Source organism: Corythoichthys intestinalis, chromosome 21 (genome assembly GCF_030265065.1).
Source record: "Corythoichthys intestinalis isolate RoL2023-P3 chromosome 21, ASM3026506v1, whole genome shotgun sequence".
NCBI classification, from domain to species: Eukaryota; Metazoa; Chordata; class Actinopteri; order Syngnathiformes; family Syngnathidae; genus Corythoichthys; species Corythoichthys intestinalis.
The window spans coordinates 8,860,694-8,882,783 of NC_080415.1; the positions used below are offsets into that span (position 1 = coordinate 8,860,694).

Sequence of the window (22,090 nt, forward strand, 5' to 3'; positions counted from 1 at the left end):
CTAAAATTGGAATATGGTGCAAATAAGTGTCTGGTGATCTAGATGGCGGAATTAGCAGAAGCCTGGATCATTATTCAAATGAAACAAGATTTAACCCTTGTGTTCTGTTAGAAATTTGCCCACATTTTTGCTTTTGGATTAAATTTGATCTGTGATTGAAATCAGCTAGAAAATATGCATTACAGGTAGTCCACAGGTTACGAACGGGTTCCGTTCCTGCGCTGGCAACGTACCTCAAATTTCCGCGTGAATCGAAATGAACCCTTTAAGTACCCCTAAATCTCAAAATAACTATCCCAAAAATCCAAAACTATTGTACAGTTGTACCTCTACATACAAATATACATTGGTATGTAAAGGTATATGAACCTTTTGGAATTTTTTCACATTTCTGCATAAAATCCCCATAAAATGTGATCTGATCTTTATCAAAATCACACAGATGAAAATACAGTGTCTGCTTTCACTAAAACCACCCAAACATTCACAGGTTTTCAAATTGTAATGAGGATACCATGCAAACAATGACAGAAGGGGAAAAAATAAGTAAGTGATCCCTCTGCCTAAGGAGACTTAAAGAGCAATTGAAACCAATTTTTGCCAAACATTTTAAGACAGGCAAAGCTGCCCTTCCCACTATAAAACACATGCCTGGTAAGAACTGTCTTGATAAGAATAATTGTATGATGTGCATCATGGCTCAGTCAAAAGAGCTGTATGAAGACCTGCGATCAAGGATTGTTGATTTGTATAAAGCTGGGAAAGGATACAAAACCATCATCAAACCATTAACAGTCAGAGAAGTTGTCTACAAATGGAGAGAGTTTGGCACTGTTTCTTCTCTCCCAAGGAGTGGCCGTCCACCAAAGATGACGCCAAAAGTTCAGTGCATAATACTCAGAGGGGTAAAAAAGAACCCTAGAGTGTCTGCTAAAGACTTACATAAATCACTGGCACAGTCCAATGTCTGTGTGCACACATCATTTACAAATTTTTATTATAAAACAATGGCCAAGAATGGTGTACATGGGAAGACTCCCAGATGTCCCAGACGGTCACTCCACAGATGTTTAGTCAAAATATTTTGTGGACTAATGAAACCAAAGTTGAATTGTTTGGGAGTAACACACAAAGTCATGTGTGGAGGAAAAAATGGAACAGCTCACCCACATCAACACCTCATCCCTAACGTGAAGCATATTGGAAGGAGCATCATGATTTGGGGCTGTTCTGGGGCATCAGGGCCTGGACAACTTGAATCATTAATGGAAGAATGAATTCAAAAGTTTATCAGGATGTTTTGCAGGAAAACCTGAGGCCGTGTGTCAGACAGATAAGGCTAAAAAGAGGATGGATGCTGCAAACAGACAATGATCCAAAGCACAGAAGTAAATCAACTTCAGAATGGTTTCAGAAGAATAAAATACACGTTCTGGAGTGGCCAAGTCCAGACTTGGACCCCATTTAAGTGCTATGGCATCATCTAAAGACAGCGATTAATGCCAGACATCCCAGGCATCTGACTGAACTACAGCGATTTTGTAGAGAAGAAAGGGCTGAGATTAGTCCTGATCGATGTGCCCGACTGATCTGCAGCTACAGGAAGTGTCTGGTTGAAGTTATTGCTGCCAAAAATGGTTCACTTACTTATTTTTCCCCCTTCTGTCATTGTTTGCATACTATCCTCATTAAAATATGAAAACCTATAAATGTTTGGGTGGTTGTAGTTAAAGCAGACACTTTTTTCTCATTTGTGTGGTGATTCTGACAAAGATCAGATCACATTTGATGGTGATTTTATGCAGAAATGTGAGAAATGCTAAAAGGTTCAGATACTCTTTCATACCACTGTAATTCGTTCCAGGACCGTGTTTTTAAGTCGAAATGGCTGTATGTCGAGCAGGATTTTCCCATAGGAATACATTATAATTCAATTAATTCATTCCACAGCCAGAAAATCTACACTAAATCCCTAATAAATACTGCTGGCACTGTTACAAATGGCAATTACACATACTGTAGCAAAAAAAAAAATATTAATAAAAAAACGGAATGATGATAATAATAATTCCTGTTATAATGTAACGAATCAGGTTCTAATGTGGCGGATGTGTTTTACGTGCTGTACCTGAACGCACCACGTCGCTGACGTGACAGAGAGAAGGAGAGGTGTGGTTGAGATTTTACTTTCTCTTTTAATGTTTTGTTGAGAACAAGGGCAACTGCGGCGGACAGTAGGCGCGTTGTGTTGCACAAGTTCTGAAATAAATAATAAAAACCTGACAAAGCTGTTGATTTCTTTGGCGATGTTACCACAATAATAATTGTCACCTTAACTTATAAAGACTGGCGAATGAAGGTCGGAGGTGGACAGTGGAGATCGTAGATAGAGATGTCGATCGGGTCCGATCACATCATTTTCAAAGTATCGGAATCAGCAAAAAAGTATTGGACATGCCTTTTATATATATATATATATATATATATATATATTTTTTTTTTAATTAAATCATTTTCTAATTGTATTTAACGTTACAGACATAATATGTTACACTCATCCAGAGTCTTTAGTTTAGGCTTAAGGTAGGGTTATCAAATTTATCTATTAACGGCAGTAATTAATTTTTTAAAACATTAATCACTTTAAAATATTTAACGCAATTAGCGCATGCACTGCACGACCCACTCACGCATTGTCACGTTCAATCTGTAATAGCGCCGTTTTACCTCTATATAGAGCTAAAAGGCAGCGTAAAATGAGTAGAGTGAATTATGGCAGCCTTTGGAGCCTTTTTTTAATTGGCTAAAGCCTTACAATCCCTCTCCCTACGATTAGAAATATCGTGGGAAGCAATGTGGGGAAGAAAGATAGTAATTGATCTTTTTCTTAACACCCTATGTTATTTCCCAACGCAGAGAAGATATATCAATTGGTACCACTGCGCACAGTCATGGTTGCACTTCCCATCATGCATTTGGGCAGAAGTTAAATGGATACAGTATCATTTACTGAAAGCTCAACAAATACACTAGATGGCAATATTTAGTCACAATATACAAAGTCACATTTATCCTTTAAGAATTACAAGTCTTTCTATCAATGGATCCCTCTCACAGAAAGAATGTTAATAATGTAAATGCCATGTTGAGGATTTATTGTCATAATAAACAAATACAGTACTTATGTACTGTATGTTGAATGTATATATTCGTCCGAGTTTTATTCATTTTTTTCTTAATGCATTGCCAAAATGTATATGATCGGGAAAAATGATCGGGAATGATTGGAATTGAATCGGGAGCAAAAAAAAAAAAAAAAAAAAGCAATCGGATCGGGAAATATCGGGATTGGCAGATACTCAAACTAAAACGATCGGGATCGGATCGGGAGCAAAAAAACATGATCGGAACAACCCTAATCGTAGACATTCTACGGCCGTATTAAGCCAGTTCACGGATGCTTACCCCATGCTCATATTTTTCTATAATTTCCATCTTCATTTTAATGGTAAGCGTCACCCTTTTACTTGTTTCACCACCTGCACTAACCTTCTTAGAACCTGTGTTGATTTCTCTCACAAGAAAATACGCCGTTCGTCCGTCTGCGACGCTGTCATGTCATCGTATTTCGAGCATGTCGTCGGATGTAGAAACAAATGGTGAGTCAAATTTTATGTCTGATGTTGAAAAGATTGTGTGTCAAAGCGATCGTATGTCAAGGTACCACTTTATTTTGTTAAATGATGGTGGATACACTGCCCTGTGGTGGCAGCGTTGCATCTGGCTGGACTGTCACCTTGTATGACTGAGGAGCAGACTCATCTGACATTAGGGTTACCAACAGTCCCGGATTGGGCAGGACAACCTGGATTTTAGGAAGTTCTGACTGGTACCGCCGCCGTCAGTACCAATCCGAACTTTGGCAATCCTGTCTGACATAAATAAAAGACAGCTGCGCTCCAGTTTGGCCCACATAAGGGTGTAAGTTGTTTCAGCTAGTATATGTTTGTGTATTTGTGTAAGTTCTTTCAGCTAGTGTATGTTTGTGTATGCATTTGTAATTCAGTTTACAGCTACAATTTGTGGAGTTACGTGTGAGCGATTTGCTACGAGAATTGTAAATACGATACCACTCATGGCATTTAAGCTAGCAGATTGCTGGTTCACACGAATTAAAAAAAACAAACAAAAAAATACTGCAGACAAAATGGCCGCCGAGACTCTTCGTAAAGTCGAAATCACGTAAATCGAGTACGTCGGATCATAGACTTCATAATGATATTGACGGGTCAGATTCGACCTTCACTGCGCCATGCCTTGAAGTAGGGAGCCATCCCACAATCCGCTTCAGTTATTTGCAGTTAGTCGCAGCGACACATGCAGTGATCCAATGCCGGATTTTCTTTGAAAAAGAACGAAAACTGTACCGCATACAAACAGTAAGGATTGTCTCATTTTCAACGTAAAAAGCTCTTTGTTGTAAGGCTGCCGCCACATTGTCTAACAGACGAGCATCATTCTTCGACATATTTACGTAAAATAAATGCCAACTACATGTTTTTTTTTTTTTTTTTTTTGGGATTTAACCAAGAATCAAGACTGTCTTACGTCCATATCTATAAAGAATGCAGGGATTTAAGCATTTATTCACAAGAATTTTCACTGGAAAAGCTGTTTACATACGGCAGCCACCAGATTGACAGACTAACATCGTACTTCGACATATTTACGTAAAATAAATGCTAACTGCTCAATTTTTTTTTTTTTTTTGCTTTTAACTAAGAATCGAGACTGTTTTATGTCCATATCTATAAAGAATACAGGGATTTAAGCATTTATTCACAAGAATTTTCAGATGAAAATCTGTTTACTTATGGCAACCGCCACATTGACTGACAAACTAGCATCGTACTTTGACATATTTATGTAAAATAACTTTTTTTTGCTTTTAACCAAGAATCGAAACTGTTCTATGTCCATATCTATAAAGAATTCAGGGATTTAAGCAATTATTCACAATCATTTTCACCGGAAAAGCTCTGTTTACATATGGCAGCCGCCACATTGACTAAAAGACTAGAATCGTACTTCGACATATTTACGTAAAATATAAGCTAACTGCTCGTTTTTCTGCTTTTAACCAAGGATCAAGACTTTTTACATCCATATCTATGAAGAATTCTGGGATTTAAGCATTTATTCACAAGAATTTTCAACAAAAAAAGCTCTTTGTCCGTGATTCCACTCAGTCAGCTTTCACGGCCACGCCAACAATGCAGGCCCCCTATTAATCGGCCCCATGTCCCTTCAATATCATTATAAAGTCTATGGTCTGATGTATCTCAAGCTAGGCTGCGCTCCATCTTGCTTGTTTGGAAACACGGTTAGATTTGTTTTGTTATCTTGGTAAGAGAGAATATTTAATCTTGCTTTAGCCTTGAAAGTTTCATCTGATTTCAACTTCACGGAGGTAATCAAAAGACATCACAAAATTGCTACAATTTCCATAATTTCAGTATAGCATTTTTTTCTGGAGTTATTAGTTGGAAGTCAGTTTGAAGCTGAATATACTGAAGCAATCATCAATTAATCGCAGTTGTGTGATGAACTTGCAATCAAACTCATTGAATGCCCATTTAAATGTGTCCTCTATTTTATTGCTCTTTAACAGACTCCATTTGAGTATATTGAAATGAGTTAATAGGGAACTGTTTGTTGCATATCAGTGTCATGACTATTTTTTGGTACAGCACGGGGAGCATCTATACAGAGATGTGGACTGTGTTGAATGATGTGTCTGTGTATTCATCATTCACTGATTCAACCACTGTTGTCTTGTATTCCAAATGACTGGTGTAAAAAAGAACTCTATTATCCAACGCACAACTTTCAAATTTCTGTGTACGTGCAACCCAAAACAAGTATATATTGTGTCTACTGTTCTCTCATATACTAATTCTAGAACGTTTATTTTGTTCAAACCTTTTATCCTTTCAGAACAAACTGTATACAACCTTGAAAACATGGTACTTTCCAGAAACAGTCCTTGCTAAGTTTTACTGAACCACCAACATTAATTGGGAAGAACTACAAAATCTCATTTTTTGCCAAGCAGTCTCTGCTCTCATACATACAAAGCTGACTTTATTATAGCCAGAGCTAGCAGGTTTTGTGTGAGGGACAGAATGAGGAAACACCTGGCCACCTGATGTCATTGGCCCACGGGGATTCCATCGGTTCCCCGTTGAACACAAAAACACAAATGTGCACTTAAAGTGTCGCTGTTCTGGTTTGGCGTCATTATAAGTAAACAACAGCGAGGCAAATTTGATGTTTTCCCTCATTTTATTGTGTTTGGATTACCCCAAATCAGTTACGAAGTTCATAGTACTTATGCAGAGGTGGGGCTAGTGGACAGGCAAGCCAGGCAGTTGCTTGGGGCCCCCTGCCAATAAAGGGCCCCTGAAGGCTGCCAGATGTACTCCATAGAAACGACAAGAATTGGCCCTTTGAAATTTCACCACAATTGCAAACCCCGTCTTTTGAGGCTCCATTCCATCTGCGGTCACAACCTGCACTTGACGTTATTTTGGGTATTTTGTGAAAAGTCAAACTTGTGTAGAGCTGTCCCGACTAGTCGACGCATTTACATCATCGATGACGTAAATGCTTCGACGAGCACAACATCCCTTCGACGGTTAATGAAGGGTTAAAAAAAATATATGCGTGGAAAATTGAGAATCACAGAAGCCCGGTATTCAATAGGGAAAGCGGCACAAAGCCAAAAAAGCGCACCAGAGTGGCCAAAACATTGACTTATTTCAATGAAACAAAGGAGGGTACACTGTTGTGTCCTGTCTCTTCAATGCCAAGCTTGGCTGCACATCGGCCGTGAATGAACACAGAAAGTGCCGTCACCCAGTTGTAAATTTTGGAAGACGACAGGAGACAAGCTGGCAAATTGTAATACCATCTAACTAACTAACTAACTAACTAACTAACTAACTAACTAACTAACTAACTAACTAACTAACTAACTAACTAACTAACTAACTAACTAACGACATGTTTTATTGAAGATGCTCAGCCTGCGATATGCAATGAGTCCATTTAACGCACGGTAAATACAAATGACGGCGATAATTTTTACGGCTGCGTTTTATTATCGCGTGCGTGCGTGCAGAAATTTCTATGTGCATGTACACATGCGTGTTGATGGCATATGAGCCTCCAATTCCTTTTACAGATGTTTTTTGGTCATCAACACACCGTAGAATTAAAGTTCAGACATACAAAATAGGGAAACACATCTATATTAAACACGGTAAATGTTAGCATTGCTAATACATTGAGGCTAAAGGGAAAAAAAGACAACCTACTCTAGCGTGCTGTAAAACATTGGCAGTCTTTTCCAAAACGCAAACTTGCCTTCAAAAGCTGACGCTTCAAACATGAAAATTCGCTGATTAACAGCATTTGCAAACGAAAAAAAAATTGATCACTGACACCACATGCAATGACAAAAAGACCTTTTTTTTGCGGCGTGTAAAGCTTACGGTTAGTGGTTTAGCGAAGGTACTTCCAGTGAACATTTCAAAATAAAAGCACGCCATGTTCGTTATAAAAATAAAGATTTCTGGAGTTCACCACACATAATTCAGGATTCAGATTCTACTCTCAGAAAAGCTTAAAATGACACCCTTTATGAAAAATCTGGTTGGCAATGATTATGATAATATTCCCAGATAGCAGGTCGACATTGAATAAATATTGATTTTCCATCAAAATCATCAGTGTGGTTGACATCTAAATTTACGACGTCAAGTGACGTTGAAACAACGTTGTTCTATGGTACGTCAGGCGATGGCTGGGTTAACATTGTTTTATAGTTGATTAACTAATGTTGACGAATAGTTAATTTATGATTGACCAGGTAATATGACTGAAAAGTCATTGAATTGTGGATGAGCAGGCATTTTGGTCAAAAACGTAACATTGATTCAGCGTTGTTCCAATATTATTAATAATCGAAATGACATTTAGGTTTTGTTAGAATTTCAACGTTGAAACAACATTAATTTAGGGTGCAAAAGTGACGTTAATTCAACGATATAAGATCGACAGCGGAATGTTGATCCAATATCTTTTGAACGTCGGTCTGCTATCAGGACTCTATATATAGTAGTATACTATAATTTTAATGCTAGATATTTTTTTAAGAATTTTTTTTAATCATGTTGGAAAGGCGAAGTCACTGTTCTGAATCTGTTTACATTCCATTCTTTTGCACTTGGTAATGCTATCAGCATTTACTCATGTTGTTTATTTGTGATTTATTGTTATTATTTACGTGTTTATTTACGTGTTCAACGTGATCAAAAAATTCATTGCTAAATTAGTAAAACAAAGAGAAAAAATTATTAGATTAGTTGACTAATTGTAAAAATAGTCGGCCAACTAATCGGGAGAAAATTAGTCGTTTGGGAGAGCCCTAGTTGTAAAGTGTACCGGAACATATTTCCTCCACACCTTTCTTACCTTTTTAACCCCTGACCCATTTTCATGCCTGTTTATTTATTTTTAAGCCCAAAAAGAATCTACCAAAACACTTTTTTCCTCCCCAACACCAGGGGGTGCTGCAGCAACCTCAGCACCCCATTTCCCGCACCACTCTCCTAAGAGACCTGAGCAATGGTACTGTACATAGAGGCAATTATAAGTGTCAAGGTAGGTAGTAACACATTTCATGTACTCCGTTACATTTACTTGAGTAACGTTTTGAGAAAAATGTTCTTCTAAGAGTAGTTTTACTAAGCTATAGTTTTTACTTTTTCTTGAGTAGATTTGTGAATAAAAACGCTACTCTTACTCTGCTACTTTGGGCTACACAAGAGTCGTTAGATTTTGCCTCTTTATTCTACGTATTTATTTTTTTGCCAGCAATGCCAAGAGTAGCTCGACCAATTTCACCAATGAGACATGGCAACAATAATCACAAGTCTTCATTACACCAATTTGACGCAAGCTTGCGGTTCTATGATCACGCCAGTCTTTTAAATCACGTGGGGTCTTTGAAGCACCGTAAAAAACAGAGTATTTGACATAGAGCGCTGCCCTGAACATGACTCGAAACCTCTCTCCCAGTTTTTATTTGGCACCGATTGACCACAGAAAACTGGAGACTGAAACTGGATTCTTTTGATAGTAACTATGAAGGAATGACAGTATTCACTATTCAAACTAGGAACTATTTTCTCCACTAGAGGGCACACATGCATTTTGGACGAATAATGCTTCATTTCTGTCTTTTTCAATTTCGAATTCAATGATTTTTTTTTTTTTTTTAAATTTCTGTAATAAGTTATTGAACAGTATCATTATAACAACAGTTCATACAGGTAAGTTTGTGCTGAGAGTAAAAAAAAATACCACTGTTATAAAAAAAAAAAAAAAAAAAAAAAAAAGCAGTTACTCACAATGTTACTCATTGGTTGAGTATTCTTTTCACTGGATACTTTTTTTCCTTGTACTTGAGTACATTTTTTGGATTATTACTTTTATTTGAGTAATAATGTTTTGAAGTCACATTACTCTTACTTTACTTGAGAAAAAATTTTGACTACTCTCCCCACCACTGCTTAGTAGAAGAAATATGGTAAACCGTACAATATAGTCTCAATGCAATTGTGTGGAACCAGCTGACTTTCTTGTTTTTAGCTTTGATTCAAATTATTTCAGCATATAATTATTGCAGTGTGTTAAATGGAAAACAAAAATGAAGGAAAAAAAACATAGAACAGTCAGAGGGCGTTTACACTTCTACAACATTCTATTGTTCCATTTCTGCAAAGTCTGTCTGTACTTTCTATGTCCTACATTGGGAGGAAACTTTGACATGGCCAATGTCAACAGCATTCAGAACTGCGTGTAGGCCTGACCTAGACTTGACTTTGAACATAGTCACACAAAAGTCACAGCCTACAGGATCACACATCAATGGAAAAGTGCGATGACTGTGTAACATCTAGTGTTTTTTCAGGCAGGAAATATGAAAGGGAAGAGAAAGTGACAGTGTATGCTCAAGTAGCTAACGAAAGGAAAATACTGGGTATGCTTCCATCACATTTGCAAAATCCTGTCTGTCTTCAGAAAACATGATTAAATGCTTCTAATGCAAAATGTGGATCAACACAGATCGTGATAAGGATTTTGACTGCTGCACAAAGATATAATCAACAGTTTGGTGCTCAAGCCTTTAGTCAAGAGAATAAGTTTGGCGTCATCATTGGTAGGGACGCTATGGCATAACCTGCATGTACACATTTTGCTGGGGACGGGACATTCTTCAAGTGCGTATGACACCAAAAAGCATGTTTATTTCATATTTCACGCGGCGTTTTATTCTCCTGAATGAAATGGGCCGCTTGGATGTGTGTGGAAGCGATCGTTTTATATATTCAATTTTTGAATCCCGCGCCATGAAAATGAGTGACTTCCGGCTTCAGTCTCGGGTTTAGGACGCATGCGGATGTGACGTCACCCGGGCATCACCCAGCATCTCACAATACAACACTGCTTTATAGCATGCAGATGGACTGCAAATTCAACTGATTTGGTGCTTTAATCGTTTATTTTTCACATCACGCCAGCCAGATGTGCTGCAGACAATTGTTGCTGCACCAGGGAGGGGGTGTGAGCCTTTTTGGGTTTCAAAGGTTCCAATTCACCACAGATATTGGCCAAAACAAGCAGTACTACTGTGGGATCATTGGACTTATGAGGAAGTGAGTAAACTTCGTATTTTGTTTTATGTCAAATTCTGGGATCATGGCACATGTTTTAATACGGAGGTGGCTTGCATTTTGTGGCTGATTGTCCACCGAGAGTGCCACTCGGTCGACGACCGGCGGCTTGTCGCACAGCCCCCTTGGTCCATTGCATTCCCGCTGGGAGAGCGCTATACTCGGCTTACTGCCCTCTTCGTGTGCCCGGTGTTCTGTCAAATTTTCAACTCCATCAGAAATTGCAACTTTGTGTTAAAAATGGCCGCGAAAACAGCGATTACAAAGTAAACACTCCAAACTTTCTTTAAATAAGGGACTATTTCTTTACGTTTGATCATGGACGAACATGTAGAACGTTCTCCTCAGACAGGCCATGTTAGCTGCACAACAACTGCACGATGCTCTCTAACTGTTTATGTCTTCGCCGTGTAATTAAGCATTATTTTACGCCATATTCGTGTTGACATTGTGGCAGCTACACGCTCCTCAGACGTCTGTCGGTTCGTCCAGCTGCTTCCTTGGCAAACGGGCTCTCCTGCCCGCAGCAGGGGACGAGCTGTAACTTGCTCGCTGAAGACAATCGACAAACCCGCCACCGTGTGACATGATCCTGGGTAGTTTTGTGTGAATTTTGCTTCGAAAGCCAAGAAAAAGACTTTGAAACATCACTTGGTTTGGGTTAGCATGTCCGCTAATCTGTCACACTTCCTAGTTTGTATATGCTCTCTGAAGCAGGCGCAGGGAAATGACAAAAGCCGACTAACTCCGGTGGCATAAAATATAGTTTGGGAGGTGCAAGAAGTGGACAGTTTTGACCATTATGGAGTAATTTTTCCATGTCCTACTGAATAAATGCATTTTTATTATTTCATATTCCATTTAGCACAAGACTGTTATTATTCATGATCATACCATTTGTTTAGCAATTGGGGAAAAATACTTAAAAAAAAAAAAAAAAATTGAAGTAGAGGGACTGAAACACTGAGATTTTGTGACTCTCTTCGTCGCCTTTTGCTCGTTCTGAATAATTCCCCCTCAATGGGCTGAATTCTAAACCAGATGAAACCATGACCCTGCAGACGTCATCCTCTTGTTGGGGACGCTAGAGCCCTTTAATGGTAGCCGTGGCTAAATGGCAGATTAAGAGACTAATTCCTCGTCATCTGCGCTTTGCCAACTTGCTGTATATAGTCAGATCGTCTAAAAATATGATTCTAATTCACATAATAATGCTATTTAAGACTTTTTTTATTCTGTCATATGCACTTTAATGATCAATGCAATATAAATCTGTATTGACTTATACTAACTTTTATGTGTATTGGTTCAGCCTACACCATTCAATTCAAACCTTTATTTTGAAAAATGACTAAAACATTTTGAAAACTTCCAGGAAAAATGTCTGGATTTTAGGAGCAAGTTTAAATTGCATTGTTTAAACATTAAGTTGATAAACATAAACAATAAATACCAGCTTAACTATCCAGGAATGCAAAAAATAAATAAATAAATAATAATAATATTTGTCTTAAGGCCCCTCAACATTGTCTAAATAAAAAATTAAATTCAACAAAAAAAAAAAACTTTTTTGTCAGTGAATAACACAGACAAACAAAAAATAGATAAAAATGGAGCCACCCTTCAGGTAAAACACCACTGCTTTTGTCCACAAGCACATCCAAACTCAACAAAAAAATGAAAACTCCTGTGGACTGCTAATTTCTCACAATTTTATTAACATTAACAGTAGAAAATACAAACAGGAGAACACGTTTCTCTAAGCAGCTACCTTGAGTTTTGCAGGTTAGCAAGTTCACACAGTTTAATGTTATGCTAACTCTTGCAGGTCAGACTTTCAGATGCAAAATTAGTGGTGTGTTCCCTACTTCCACAACATTGATGTCTTTTTACATTTCTTACAGTGGCTGCTGCTTGCAGAACATCATAAAAGTAATTCACTTAATAATGGTGGGGTCATTTACAACAATTAAAACATAACGGAAGACAATCTAAATCACCTATATAACTGAAGTCCTTATATAACGCAAATAAGGTCGCTTAAAAGTTGGTGGGGACAATTTGAGCATCCTGAAAAGTTGGTCGTGTTTTGCCCCTACCGTCCCTATGCAAACCTACGCCCTTGCCTTTAGTAAAATTACTTCGTAACATCCTAATGCAAAATGCACATTTTTCATACCCATTTCAAGACTTTTATTTCTGTAAACTAACTACAGTTTGAGCATGTGTCGTGAAATAACAGAATGTTGAACATACAGAATTGGAACGTAGGCAAACGTTTTTTCCCCTCCGTATTTTAATGAAAGTAAAAAGGTTTGTGTGCCACATGTGTCATCTTTTCCTCTCAGTGAGTCAGTAAAAACAGCAGTAAAACCTCACACTGTCTCTGCTCATACTTCAAATTGATCTCCTCTGTCAAAGCCGCAACTTACTGCCGCAGATGATCCTTTTATATCAAGGCTGGATCGCAACCACTGACATTAATCCCTCTAAATCTAAAGCAGGAAAAAGCATTTTGCTTGCAAGAAATACCGAGAAGCTTTTGCAAAAGTTCTGCTGGTTGTGTACCAACAAATAATGAGCAAACCTTCTGTCTTGTTTGAATGACTTTGGGATTTTTTGCAGTGCTGGTAAAACAGCATGCAGCACATGGTCAATGTCATCATCTTTAACACTCTTCACTAATAAAGACAGCCTTAACACTGTACAGAAATGTCCATCGTAAAACCTCAAACAGCTTGATCACATATGGGAGCTCTTTAGCAACATCTGCAGCTCCATATTAGATCTCTGTGGACAACCTGTGTAAAAAAGTGGTTTAATGTCTATCGAACCATTTGACAATGCTTCTGTTGCGGTGACTGAAATAGCTGTCGAAGTCTCCACAGCTAACACAGCTACTGCGTTCTCATAAAAATGCTTACATTTTTATTTCTTGAAAAAAAAACTTTTTCAGGCTCTGGTTTGGCCTTCAAAAATCCTTGTGGGTGTGTTTCATTGATTTTGCTATATGAAACTGATGTGAACACGAATTCTTCTAATTGATGCAACTGCTAGATAACAAATATTTACAATATCTTTAACCTTACTAAGCCATGAGTTTATTTGTTGTCCGCTAAACAGTCCTCAAACCTTTTACTTATCGGTATTAATGAAACTCAGGCTAAGAGACAACTAGACAAGATTTATGTGGCCCTGCAATTGGCATGGATCTCAGTGTTAGGACATGATTCATAGAAATAACGGTCGCAGTCAATTTCTATCCACCAAATGGTATCTATACGGATTAAATGGACTGCAAAGCTTTTTGATGACCAAATGTTATTCATTTACTCCCAAGTAGTGTTGCACCTATACAATTTTTTTGGCTTCTGATTCCGACACCCAGCAGTGTGGTATCGGCTGATGAATAAATGAATGAATTACTTTATTTGTCATTACAACCATATGCGGAGCTTAAGGGGGGGGGGGGGGGGGGTGCACGGTGGCCGAAAATGTCATTGCATGTAATTGACTTTCCGATATATGAATTTAAAATTAAGACTTTGTCGGTAAAATTTCTATAAAAGTTGTACAGCAATGAATGAATGAATGAATGAATGAATTTATTGTCATTGTCATCATCATCATCAAATTATCATAATAAATAAAATAAAACAAACAACAAAAATTAATGAAATGAACAAAAAAAAATTTGAAAATTGGGCAAAATAATTTTTCAAACAGATCATGTGAGTAGCACGTAAGAGACGTTCATTTGCTTCGCCTAGCCAAAAAAAAAAAAAAAAAAAAAATGGTGAGCGGACTTTTCTCTACTAAAGACCTTAATTGTACAACAGAGCCACCACCGGGCGTACCATATTCAATGGACGATTATTTTGGCCAATGCGCAGCTGTCCTAAGCAGCCTTATTCAGAAATCCCCTCAAAAATGATGGGAAACAAAAAAAAAAAAAAAAAAAAACACAGTTTCAGTTTCAAAACATATCATTATAAATGGTCTTGGCTGCAATATTGTCTTAAAGGATGCGATACTTCTCCACTAGGTAAGACAGAGAAACACGCACACACACACACAGCTGGGATGCCTGGGTGTAGGAGCATGAGCATAGGCTAAGCTACTATCCGAGCATATATAAGTTAATTTTATTGCTGACACTGCGTTTGGGAGTCATCAACATTTTTGCTCCCCCTGCCCCAAAAGTCAAACTGCGCCTAAGATTACAACACATATAACCGAATTGCATTTCAAGCTCAGTTCGACCAAGACAGATAAGATATTACATACTGTATGTATTACCTTGGGGGAATACAGGCCGAAGCTGCCTGCCGGTTCGCTATGAAAGTGCTCTCAAAAACACATATACACTAGACCAGGGGTGCTTATTCGTCGATCGCCATCGACCAGTCGATCGCAAAGCTATTGTGGGTAGCTTGCGGCATTACAAAAAAAAGAAAGGGTCGTAGGGTCGGTCGCCAGCGTGCTTACACTCACAAGGGATTCACACGATTACTGCGTTCTAGATCACAGAGCTGATTTGTGTACTTTCTACCCCTTTCAATCACTTATAGACTCCCCCACCCCCATCCCCCTCTTTCCCTGGTCAACAGGCCCCCCACATGGTGTCATCCGGAAATACATCTAGCTGACGATAGCACCTCTTGTGTTTCTTTTCTTCTGTTCCCCCATTACCCCTCCCTGTTCGCTGCTTTGTCATAATAAACGTGGTATGTTGAATGATCACACTGGGAGTATGTCAGACTCTAAATGTCGAACATTAAAACTGTTCAGACCATCCGGGCACTTAGACCTCCATTCTACGTGTCAAATAGCTGAACAGGACAGGTTTAAAAAAAAAAACAGCAGAGGCCGACTCAGCCTTTCCCAAGACAAATACTCCTTATATTCTCTTAATATATCCCCCTTTTCATGACACAAACTCAGCCTGTTACTGTTTTTCTCAAAGTTATCACACATTTTCTTCTACTAACTTCAGACACAATGACCACAATTCATGCTCCATGCCCCTGATTCAGTCCTTCAAAACTCTAGACAAAATTCCTGCTTTACACTCAAATTGCAGTTCTTAAATGCTATATTTCAAAACGATGTACACATTTTTGTTTCTGTTTTTGTGTGTAGTATAGGAGAAGTGAGTTAAAAATTGTGTAAAAAAATGGAAAACTCCATAAATAAATGTAAATACATAAATGTAGCTTGACTTGAACTGACACAAACTATCACATGAATTGTTCAACCGGGGTGTGTTCCCCTCCGTTTGGGCCGCATCCCAACACCATGTATGTATTTTAGTCGCGTTTCCATATGAACGGCTGTTGTCTGTCGTACAACGAAATCTGGGTTTTTCCTGAGGGGAAGCAATATCGGGCATTGCTTGGGACTATTAGGACTACCAGAATTCTCTGGGACTTCTTTAAACCTAAATATGTGGGACAAAAAGATAAAACTTCAATGGAGATTCTGCTCACCTTTAAGTTCAGTTGTAGCTGTTGAATTGGATGAGGCCTTCCAACGATCCTGTTGCTTTTTGAACTCTTGAACCCGACATATGTATAAGCCTCGATCTTTTTCGGACACATTCAAGATCAACAGGTCAAAGATCTTGCCCTGCTTCACCACCGTCAGCTTCATCTTTGGCCAGACAAAACTCTTGGTGTAATTTCCATAGAAGCGAGCCTTTCGCATGTTCACACGAGCAATGAGGAGTTCGTCATCTGGTCTATCTGAGCCAGCCGGCAGGAAAGTCCATTTCACGACAGGCAGCGCAGAATTGCGCCGCCGCTGGGACACCACACACGAGAGTGTGACGTTTTGGCCCTCCTGGACCACCGTGAAGGGGGAAGGAGTGATGGTAACGTTGATGGCGGAACACAAGTCTGTCAAAAGGAAATCGGTTTTAAAGATGTTACACCTTTTGAATTGTGTCATCAGGACAGGCAAAGGTTTCTTTACTTTCACTATGTCTCCCAAGAATGGTAGTGGTGTTTATTTTAGCTCAAGGGGGCTCACTACATCAATTGTGATCAGAGGTGGGGACTAACGCATTACATGGACTCTGTTACATTTGCGTAACATTTTCAGAAAAATGTACTTCTTAGAGTACTTTTACCACACAATACTTTTTACCTTTACTTGAGTAGATTTGTGATGAAGAAACACTACTCTTACTCCGCTACTTTGGGCTACACTAAAGTCGTTACATTTTTCCTCTTTATCATTCATATTGACTTAATTTTTGCCAGAGATGCCGACAGTAGCGCTACCAGTTTCACCAATGAAATTTGGCAACATTAACCACATGACTCCATTATACCCAGGGGTCGCGTTAACCGAATATTTTCCGTCGTTGACCGGTTTTTTAAAACGATGACGGAAAAAACTGAAGTCCATCCGTCATTTTACCAGGTTGCAATTCACACCCCAGACCACAGGGTGGCGAGTGAGCGTATTAATTAGCTATTGTCTCTCTTGATGCATGATGTCGTTGGCCTTACTCGGAAAAATGTCAAGGCAACTGAGTGTTTGCCTAGCACGGCCAGACTGTTCTCCCTGTAATTTTCAAACACTGAGAGAAAAGTCTGGGACACAGCCTCTCGAGTAGGTACAAAATCAATCGACAAATCAGATTCGTTTATTTGCGTTACGTGTTCTTCACGAGCAACGTCACTCTTGCGCGCCGAAAGTCGTCTCTACATCAACACGGATGGCGACGGGAGAGCCGAGAATATGTTCCAATCCGCGGTAAAATCAGTTTTAAATGAGCTAAAACACATCGACACGAGTCATTGACAACAGTCTGTCTCGCTCTAGCCATGTTGAATAAACTCCGTTGTCCTCGTATGTTTACTTCCGCGCGCAAGCCCCTCGTCCTGCCCTCGTCGCTTTGCTAAAGGCACGTCTGCCCGTCGCTGATTGGTGCACTCCGCTGTCTGTTTGCCTCTTGTTAAGCTTGTTCAGACGGAATATTAATTAAAAATGAATGAAAACTAAATACTATTGAATATGTCATTATTATCATTTTAAAAATGTAAGTGACGGGTAAAAATAGATTATGAACGGATTTTTATGACACTGTCAGTCAAAATGACAGACAACGAAAAAGTCTAGCGCAACCTCTGATTATACCATTCAGAGGTAACAATGTTTTTTCTCCACTAGAGGGCACTCATGCTCTTTGGACGCGTAATATTGTGCAGGTCTAAATTTGATGATTTTTGTGTCTTATTTTTTGGCATAACACGGTCATGTAGTAGGTTCAGCAACTCACCAGAGATCCCCAAAGGGGACCGGTACCAATCCGTCGCGCAATTGCTACCGGCCTGCCAAGAAATTCTAAATTATTTGTTAACGACGGCAGTCTAGCCTGTGCTTCTTGACTCGTTTAAAAGGGTAAATATTTGTCAAAGAAAATCTCGACTACTCCTTGATGTCTGCGATTTCTGCATCGGAGTTTTTTGATCGAAACAAGGTAAGTATGCGATAATATTTCGTTAAAATCATGGTGTCTTTAACTCATTCACTCCCAGCCATTTTCACAGGAGCAACCCCCTACGCTTCCGGCGTTTTACTGGATTTTGACTGATTTTGCAAGGCCCACAGAAAATTATGTTGTATTGCTATATAAACATGGAACCGACCAAAAGAAAGATTAGATTCTCTTCTTTCAGCAGGAAAATAAAAAATAGCTTAGTTTGGGCAATTTTCCAATTTCTGATGAAAAAACAGAGAAATTGAGCTTTTTGTAAAAGCATACATTTCAAACATAACTTCTTTAACACAGCTATTTTTTGTTTTTGTGACATCCCAAACATCTGAATAATGTTTTCCTTCTACGAAATAACATAAACAACAAGACAAATAGAGCTTTTGATAGCAAAGTAACAATTTATTTACACATAACAAAACTATTGAACTGAGAGATGACGCTGTGGCTGCAGCTGTCTTGGCAGACGGGGTTAACTTTTCCCTCATCAGCGTCTGTCTCATCAAGATAGATTTTTTTTTTTTTTTTTTAATCTTTCTTTAATGATTGTGTCATTTTCTTTCCAAAACACTTCTCCAGTGTCGGTTGCCTTTTATTTTCCATTGTTCTCCAAATTTTTCTCACGCTTCTTACTTCTTCCAACTTCCGTTGCCTGACTATTTTTCTTCATTTCTCTTCATTTCATGGTCCTATATGAGTTCTTACCAAATGTGTTACTGCCCTCCAGTGGGCAGTTTTATTGCTTTAAAATGGGTTTTGAGCATTGTGCTTTGTAGTGAAGATGTCTCTTGTGAAAAAAACCCGTAAAAGACGTATAACTATGTTTTTGGGACACTGAATCTATTAAAAATAGAACGTATTCATACGTTTTTGGGAGCAAATGAGTTTATAATGTGCTCTCATGCTCTCACCTCGGATTACTGGAAAGCCACAAAAAAGACAGACACTGCAGTCGAACGCTAGCGCGAGAATTATAGACACAGCAGGCTGACTAGCATGCTGTCCATCACCTTTTCGACTCTTGCTGACCTTTGGATTGCGTATTATGGGATGATATCGATGTATTAGAAACATTAGTAGTTTAAAGCATAACGCCTAAGTAAATAAAGATCGTGTTATGTACTTTAAGTATCGCGCGTTCACATTCTTTAATCATGATTAAAGAAATATTTTAAAAGCCCACTGCAAAAATTAAAATATTATGGTATTAGAATTTAACCCCTTAAAATCCCATCGAAATGTTTTGTCAAAAACTGTATGCAGTAAAGTTATCATTAACTATACAGCTAACTCCCCGTTAAGCCATGTTTATTTACAAAATAAAAACACAGGGCTAAATTACATCTAAATTTACTCACAAACCAATTTCCTTTATTATTATGCATCCACCCATATACACATATTGATTATCAAAGACTTGAGTAAACACAGGGGGGATCATCTTGAAGTGTTCTTCATTTATTTTGTACCAGGATGGGTGTCCAAACCGTTTTTTTTTAAATGAGAAACTTAAAGAAAATAAATAAAAGGTCCCAAAAATGTCTATTTTTCACTCACCTGATTTGACCTACTTTTAGTTGTCAAAAATGACCTCCTGTTCAAAAATGTTCTTCCCCCCAGAAAATAGAGATTTTAAGCTTTCCAATAATGTGTCACGCATGCATATAGGACAATTTTTATGTATATATGTACATAATAGCATATAAATTCTAAAATTTTCACAAATAGGCAAATTCACAAATACTGTATGTATGGAATGACTTTATGTTGCTTCAAATGAACAAGGATTACTTGTGACAATGACATGGTTACTTTAAGAAAACCAAACCACCAACATCAAAAGATAGATATGAATAGCTATTTGAGTTTGTAAAACTAAACTTGATTTGAACTTACCTCGAACTTGTCATTCGCTTTATAATCAACCTGTACATTTATAATTTGTCTGTTGGTGATTGCAGTGGTGTTTGTCTGCATTGCATTATAATAATTTGAAATATATTAAGATCTTGAAATCTAAGATACAAACTTTAATTTTGCACGCCATAAAATTACAACTGCTTTCATTCAACCTGTTGAATGCATTGCCAGTTTTGATATGAGATGATGTAGCGGTACAGTATAACTGCACTTTTGGTTTAACTGTCAAACACTCATAGGAAATGGAAAACCACAATCATTTGATTTCTGAGCTAGTTTTGTGTTGACTGTGCATCCTGCATACAATGTGACAGAAATTACTTTATCAACTGTCTACAGTCCCACTTATTTTAAATACCTGATTAGCAGATGTTATACTGCGTCATTTTGTAAAGGCAAACACTTATGCATCTTTCCTACCTCCGAGAAGCGCATGCACCAGGACAGCAAAGACCAACGAGGAGACCATTTTCCACAACTGGAGCCTCCATAAACCTTAAGTTCAATGGTTCTGAGGAAAAGAAGCCCAAAGTTTCCTCCTCCTCCTTTTCCTCTTCTTCTCCCCCCCTTTCCTCTCCAACAGAGAAGTGTAATATGAAACACTGCACTCTGCCCAGAACCTCCTCAAGCCATCCCCCAAGTTGTTTCAAATACGTTGAGGGAACATTTGTCAATTTAACATATACACAGATTGACACACGCTATTGGATGGTAAGCACACACACACGCATTCTTTACATTTGGCAAACGAGAGGGAAACGTGAGTTCCTGTGTAGGATGGAGGGCGCCGGGGAGAGTATGGTGGAGTTTTGATGCCGAGAAAATCGCACTTCCAGCTGTGGAGGGTTGTGGGCGCAGTCAGGACTTTTATTTTGGACAAGGGAGGGGGCGGCAAGGGGTGTATTACAGTAGTCTGTGCTTGCGTGTGGCCTTCTGGAGCTCTAAAGTTGGTTGCGTTGAGAAATAAATTGGCTGATGTTCAGCAAAATGGTGCCTGCGGGAACCAGGGCGCCACCAAGGACCATATGTGTAGCCTGTTCATGATAGGATATTATAATTTACTGGGAAGGATGTCGAAATAATCATTTGAAAATGTAAAAAGAGATTTATAAAAGTTGATTCACTGTACATTTGTTTTATACAACCCCTAGCAAACAGTATGGAATCACCAGTCTTAGACGAGCACTCACTCAGACATGTAGAACAACTCTGATAAAATGCTTGAAAAAATAATGAATTAGTTCAAAAGTGCAACTCTTTAGCATTCAGAAACACTAAAATAAATGAATAAAAAAGCATTATAGTGGTCAGTAAATGTGACTTTTATAGATCAAGTGCGCGGAAATAAATATAGAACCATTCCATTCTGAGGAGAAATATATGGAATCATGAGAAACAAACAAAGAAATAACAATCAAAACGTATCTCTAGTATTTAGTTGCACCACCTCTGGCTTTTATGACAGCTTGCAGTCTCTGGGGCATGGACCTGATGATTGACAAACAATATCCTTCATCGATGGCGTACCGCACGCAGGCTATTTTTAGACCGTGACGCCGCATCGTAAAGCGGAAGTAAAGCCGAAGTGGGAGATTATAGACCCGCCCTCGCATAGACACAATGTAATTTGTGCTACTTTTCGCCGGTAATCTTTCAAAAACGAACATGCCGATCACGTATTGCTTTTTTGGAACTTGTAGAAACGACTCTAGACATTACGACACATGAAAGATGTTTTCTCCATACGTTTCCGGAAACCAAAAACTCGGGGGGAAAAAATGTGAAGACCGAATCAACTTGCGTGGACTTTAACACCAGCTCGGTGAATCCATTCACATTTCATATGCAGTAAACATTATGTTGG

General features: G+C 38.5%; 1 protein-coding gene across 1 annotated transcript in view; it reads right to left on the minus strand.

Moving 5' to 3' along the window:
* vstm4b (V-set and transmembrane domain containing 4b) overlaps nucleotides 1–20,785 on the minus strand; it is a 52,354-nt gene extending 31,569 nt beyond the window's left edge. Inside the window, exons 1-2 of the mRNA XM_057825302.1 lie at nucleotides 20,647–20,785; nucleotides 16,292–16,699 (exon numbers count right to left, since the gene is read on the minus strand). Of these exons, the coding sequence (XP_057681285.1) occupies nucleotides 16,292–16,699; nucleotides 20,647–20,695 (457 nt within the window). The 5' untranslated portion in view covers nucleotides 20,696–20,785. The remainder of the gene's footprint in view (nucleotides 1–16,291; nucleotides 16,700–20,646) is intronic.
* Between the last annotated feature and the right edge of the window lie 1,305 nt (nucleotides 20,786–22,090).